Source organism: Nomascus leucogenys, chromosome 1a (assembly GCF_006542625.1).
Source record: "Nomascus leucogenys isolate Asia chromosome 1a, Asia_NLE_v1, whole genome shotgun sequence".
Lineage (NCBI taxonomy): Eukaryota > Metazoa > Chordata > Mammalia > Primates > Hylobatidae > Nomascus > Nomascus leucogenys.
The window spans coordinates 27,093,005-27,098,537 of NC_044381.1; the positions used below are offsets into that span (position 1 = coordinate 27,093,005).

General features: G+C 54.8%; 1 protein-coding gene across 2 annotated transcripts; it reads left to right on the forward strand.

Moving 5' to 3' along the window:
* The first annotated feature begins 334 nt into the window (after positions 1-334).
* KLF4 (Kruppel like factor 4) lies at positions 335-5,249 on the forward strand. Of its 2 annotated transcripts, XM_030824893.1 has the most exons (5): positions 335-1,000; positions 1,116-1,236; positions 1,900-2,869; positions 2,969-3,133; positions 4,175-5,249. In XM_030824893.1, the coding sequence occupies exons 1-5, from the start codon at positions 996-998 to the stop codon at positions 4,348-4,350; spliced, it is 1,437 nt and encodes a 478-aa protein (XP_030680753.1). In that variant the 5' UTR covers positions 335-995; the 3' UTR covers positions 4,351-5,249. The 2 variants fall into 2 exon arrangements, with proteins under 2 accessions (XP_030680753.1, XP_030680700.1); XM_030824840.1 differs by having other exon boundaries at positions 1,900-3,133.
* Positions 5,250-5,533: the final 284 nt, after the last annotated feature.

Below are 5,533 nucleotides of genomic sequence, written 5' to 3' on the forward strand. Positions count from 1 at the left end.
ACCCCACCAGTCTTCACGGGCTTCGAACCCAGGGAGCCGACAATGGCGGTGAGTACTGCCCTGGTCGCGCAGCGACCGAACCTGCGCCCGGTTCCTCGCGCCCAGCGCTGGGGCGGACGCTGCCGCCGCCGCCGACACCACTGCCGCCGGCGTCAGCTCGGCTCCAGCCCGCCAGCTGCCTGGCTGGCGTCACGGCCCGGCCCAGCCCCGCCCGCGCCCCTCCTTCCCTTCCCCCGCCCCCACGTGCGCCGAGTTTGTTGATTTAGCTGCCATAGCAACGATGGAGGGGCGCCTGGGGAGGGGGGCGGAGAGAAGAAAGGGAGGGGCGGGGCATGGGAGAAGGCGGAGGAAAAGGCTGTAGCGAAGGAAGTTATAAGTAAGGAGCGCGCGCCGGCGGCCGGCAGTTTCCCGACCAGAGAGAACGAACGTGTCTGCAGGCGCGCGGGGAGCAGAGGCGGTGGCGGGCGGCGGCGGCACCGGGAGCCGCCGAGTGACCCTCCCCGCCCCTCTGGCCCCCCACCCTCCTACCCGCCCGTAGCCCGCGCCCATGGCTGCGCGCGCTCCACACAACTCACCGGACTCCGCGCCCTGCGCCGCCGACCAGTTCGCAGCTCCGCGCCACGGCAGCCAGTCTCACCTGGCGGCACCGCCCGCCCACCGCCCCGGCCACAGCCCCTGCGCCCACGGCAGCCCTCGAGGCGACCGCGACAGTGGTGGGGGACGCTGTTGAGTGGAAGAGAGCGCAGCCCGGCCACCGGACCTACTTACTCGCCTTGCTGATTGTCTATTTTTGAGTTTACAACTTTTCTAAGAACTTTTGTATACAAAGGAACTTTTTAAAAAGGACGCTTCCAATTTATATTTAATCCAAAGAAGAAGGATCTCGGCCAGTTTGGGGTTTTGGGTTTTGGCTTCGTTTCTTCTCTTCGTTGACTTTGGGGTTCGGGTGCCCCAGCTGCTTCGGGCTCCCGAGGACCTTCTGGGCCCCCACATTAATGAGGTAGGTGAGGCGCGCGGCGCTGGGAGCAGGGAGGGGTGAGGACCGGTGGGACGCGCCGGAACGACGGCCGAAAGCCGCCCCTGACTCCTGTCTCTGCGCCCTGCCCTGCTCCCAGGCAGCCACCTGGCGAGTCTGACATGGCTGTCAGCGACGCGCTGCTCCCATCCTTCTCCACGTTCGCGTCTGGCCCGGCGGGAAGAGAGAAGACACTGCGTCAAGCAGGTGCCCCGAATAACGTGAGTATCGCCCCGGGCCGCCGGGAACGCCCGGTGGGTTTCCGTGGGTGTGGTGGGGTCGGGCTGAGCCTTGGGGTCACCCAAGAGCCACTGAACGCGAGGGTAAGGAGCGGCCACCGCGCGGACTCCGCAGCCATCCCGGGATAGCTTCCGTGCCCTTGGCTCAGCTGTATGTGCCCGTGGTGCGAGCACTGCGGAGCCGCCTGGGGCGCAAGCCGGGTCTTCACCAGTCCCCGGGCGCGCTGTCGGCAGGGCGGGCGCGCGCGGGCCACCGGGCTGGAGGTGGCCGCGTCCCCAGACACTGGCTGGGCCAGAGTGAGTTTAGCGCGTAGGCGGCCCCGTGGCGAGAGCGCACCGAGAGAGCCTCGGTGTGCCAATTCCGGGGACGTCCACGGGACCTGGCGGGGGAGGGACCAGCCGCGGCGCTCGCTCACACGCAATTGGGCAGACAGGACATAACACCCGCGATACAGACGCATCACCTCTTCTCCGACCATGGTGTGGGCCGAGATTGCAGCGCTGGCGCCCTGAGTTCCCGGGTGCTTCCTGCCTGGCCAGTCCCCATGTCTGGACGGTGCAGTCGCGCGTGGCCCGCCAGCACGTCAGTATGTCGGGTGGCAACAGGGGACCACCACTGACAGGTCTCCCGCCCTGTTCCCGCAGCGCTGGCGGGAGGAGCTCTCCCACATGAAGCGACTTCCCCCGGTGCTTCCCGGCCGCCCCTATGACCTGGCGGCGGCGACCGTGGCCACAGACCTGGAGAGCGGCGGAGCCGGTGCGGCTTGCGGTAGCAACCTGGCGCCCCTACCTCGGAGAGAGACCGAGGAGTTCAACGATCTCCTGGACCTGGACTTTATCCTCTCCAATTCGCTGATCCATCCTCCGGAGTCAGTGGCCGCCACCGTGTCCTCGTCAGCGTCAGCCTCCTCCTCGTCGTCCCCGTCGAGCAGCGGCCCTGCCAGCGCGCCTTCCACCTGCAGCTTCACGTATCCGATCCGGGCCGGGAACGACCCGGGCGTGGCGCCGGGCGGCACGGGCGGAGGCCTCCTATATGGCAGGGAGTCCGCTCCTCCTCCGACGGCTCCCTTCAACCTGGCGGACATCAACGACGTGAGCCCCTCGGGCGGCTTCGTGGCCGAGCTCCTGCGGCCAGAATTGGACCCGGTGTACATTCCGCCGCAGCAGCCGCAGCCGCCAGGTGGCGGGCTGATGGGCAAGTTCGTGCTGAAGGCGTCGCTGAGCGCCCCTGGCAGCGAGTACGGCAGCCCGTCGGTCATCAGCGTCAGCAAAGGCAGCCCTGACGGCAGCCACCCGGTGGTGGTGGCGCCCTACAACGGCGGGCCGCCGCGCACGTGCCCCAAGATCAAGCAGGAGGCGGTCTCCTCGTGCACCCATTTGGGCGCTGGACCCCCTCTCAGCAATGGCCACCGGCCGGCTGCACACGACTTCCCCCTGGGGCGGCAGCTCCCCAGCAGGACTACCCCGACCCTGGGTCTTGAGGAAGTGCTGAGCAGCAGGGACTGTCACCCTGCCCTGCCGCTTCCCCCCGGCTTCCATCCCCACCCGGGGCCCAATTACCCATCCTTCCTGCCCGACCAGATGCAGCCGCAAGTCCCGCCGCTCCATTACCAAGGTCAGTCCCGGGGATTTGTAGCTCGGGCTGGGGAGCCGTGTGTGTGCTGGCCCCTCGGGGCACACGGGATGATGCTGACCCCACCTTCTTCACCCCTAGAGCTCATGCCACCCGGTTCCTGCATGCCGGAGGAGCCCAAGCCAAAGAGGGGAAGACGATCGTGGCCCCGGAAAAGGACCGCCACCCACACTTGTGATTACGCGGGCTGCGGCAAAACCTACACAAAGAGTTCCCATCTCAAGGCACACCTGCGAACCCACACAGGTAGGGGGACAAACTGCAGAAGGAAGGGGTTAGCTTCCAGCCCCATAGGCTACCAGTGGACACTCCTCAGTGCCTCCTTGGCTTCCCAGGGCAGTCTATCGCCTTGATCTCCGGGATCACTGGAGAGAACAGCAAACCGGCGCCTACTTTTCTGCCCAGGAGCCTTTTGCTTGATGGATGGTATCTGTGCTTGAATGTGCAATTTTGTTAGGCCTTTAAAAGGCAGGAGATTTCCCGCGGTCTGTGAGCCTTTCCTAGCTTGGCATTGTAATCAAGAAATTGTACTTTGCTACGCAAAAGCATGTTGGCTTTTTTTAAAAATCGTTTTTTACTGTTCCCTTCCCAGGCTCACCCTCCCTTTCTATTATTTTGAATTCTGGTCTTCACAATTCGGTCTTATTTTTTATTTTTTATTTTTTGTTCGTTTTGATTTACATTTTCATTTTTTTTCCCCGCAAGCAGAAGGTTTTATTTTAAATTCCAAGAATATGATGGTCAAAATTGCTGGGGAGATTCTGATTTAGGGTTGTCACTGCAGAGCATTTCCATGTCAATGTAAGTAGGTACTCAAAGTCATTTAGGTGCAGCATTCACTAAGGTAAAGGTAAAGAAAAAAAAAAAGTAGCCACCTGTGGCTTTTTATCCCCAGTCTTAGTAGGAATAAGATTGCCTGGTTTGGGCACACTACCAATCACAATTTCCAAATTTCATTACCACCACTGAGATGTCTTGACTCAAAAGAAACATTAGTATAGGTTTAGGTGGTGTTTGTGTGTTTTTGGTGAAACATTAGTATAGTTGTAGGTGGTGGTTGTGTGCCTAACTGACCCCCTAAAAACAAGACCAAATACTTAAGACACGGAATGTATTCCTGTTTATGATGCGGAATTCAATACAGCTCTTCAGTGTGGTATAAAGACATTCCTGGATTCCTTTAGGATAGGGTCAGAGTTGGTTTAATATCTGGCCTTCAGTTTTTAAAAGGGGCGATTCTTTGATATAGCAATGGCGTAAATTTTTTTTTTTCTTTTACCTTTACAGGTGAGAAACCTTACCACTGTGACTGGGACGGCTGTGGATGGAAATTCGCCCGCTCAGATGAACTGACCAGGCACTACCGTAAACACACTGGGCACCGCCCGTTCCAGTGCCAAAAATGCGACCGAGCATTTTCCAGGTCGGACCACCTCGCATTACACATGAAGAGGCATTTTTAAATCCCAGACAGTGGATATGACCCACACTGCCAGAAGAGAATTCAGTATTTTTTAATTTTCACACTGTCTTCCCGATGAGGGAAGGAGCCCAGCCAGAAAGCACTACAATCATGGTCAAATTCCCAACTGAGTATTCTTGTGAGTGGATAATCAGGAAAAATGAGGAATCCAAAAGACAAAAATCAAAGAACAGATGGGGTCTGTGACTGGATCTTCTATCATTCCAATTCTAAATCTGACTTGAATATTCCTGGACTTACAAAATGCCAAGGGGGTGACTGGAAGTTGTGGATATCAGGGTATAAATTATATCCGTGAGTTGGGGGAGGGAAGGCCAGAATTCCCTTGAATTGTGTATTGATGCAATATAAGCATAAAAGATCACGTTGTATTCTCTTTACCTTCTAAAAGCCATTATTATGATGTTAGAAGAAGAGGAAGAAATTCAGGTACAGAAAACATGTTTAAATAGCCTAAATGATGGTGCTTGGTGAGTCTTGGTTCTAAAGGTACCAAACAAGGAAGCCAAAGTTTTCAAACTGCTGCATACTTTGACAAGGAAAATCTATATTTGTCTTCCGATCTACATTTATGACCTAAGTCAGGTAATATACCTGGTTTACTTCTTTAGCATTTTTATGCAGACAGTCTGTTATGCACTGTGGTTTCAGATGTGCAATAATTTGTACAATGGTTTATTCCCAAGTATGCCTTAAGCAGAACAAATGTGTTTTTCTATATAGTTCCTTGCCTTAATAAATATGTAATATAAATTTAAGCAAACGTCTATTTTGTATATTTGTAAACTACAAAGTAAAATGAACATTTTGTGGAGTTTGTATTTTGCATACTCAATGTGAGAATTAAGTTTTAAATAAACCTATAATATTTTATCTGAATAATGTTTGTTATTGTTTTGTTTTTCTCCTGGAAAAATATGAACAGTAGTTGGTTTAAACACACTGGGGTAATTAAGGGCGTGTAAGAAGCACGCACAAAAAAGCCAACTTTATGTCAACAAATTAAAATGCCTTTTTTATTTTAAAAAAACTAGTTTTACAATAAATACTATCAATATAGGGCGGAGAACTCTTGAATATTGTACGTTTAAAAATTATAAGATTGAAAACCCAGTTCAGGTTTGCTCTTTCCAAATGTACATAAAACTACACGAAAGCAGTTT

Excerpts from the sequence above, each read along its gene's own strand:
- KLF4 (XM_030824840.1), top strand. Across the intron at positions 1,237-1,899 it reads AAGCAGGTGCCCCGAATAAC|CGCTGGCGGGAGGAGCTCTC; the intron begins GTGAGTATCGCC and ends CTGTTCCCGCAG. Across the intron at positions 3,134-4,174 it reads ACACCTGCGAACCCACACAG|GTGAGAAACCTTACCACTGT; the intron begins GTAGGGGGACAA and ends TTACCTTTACAG.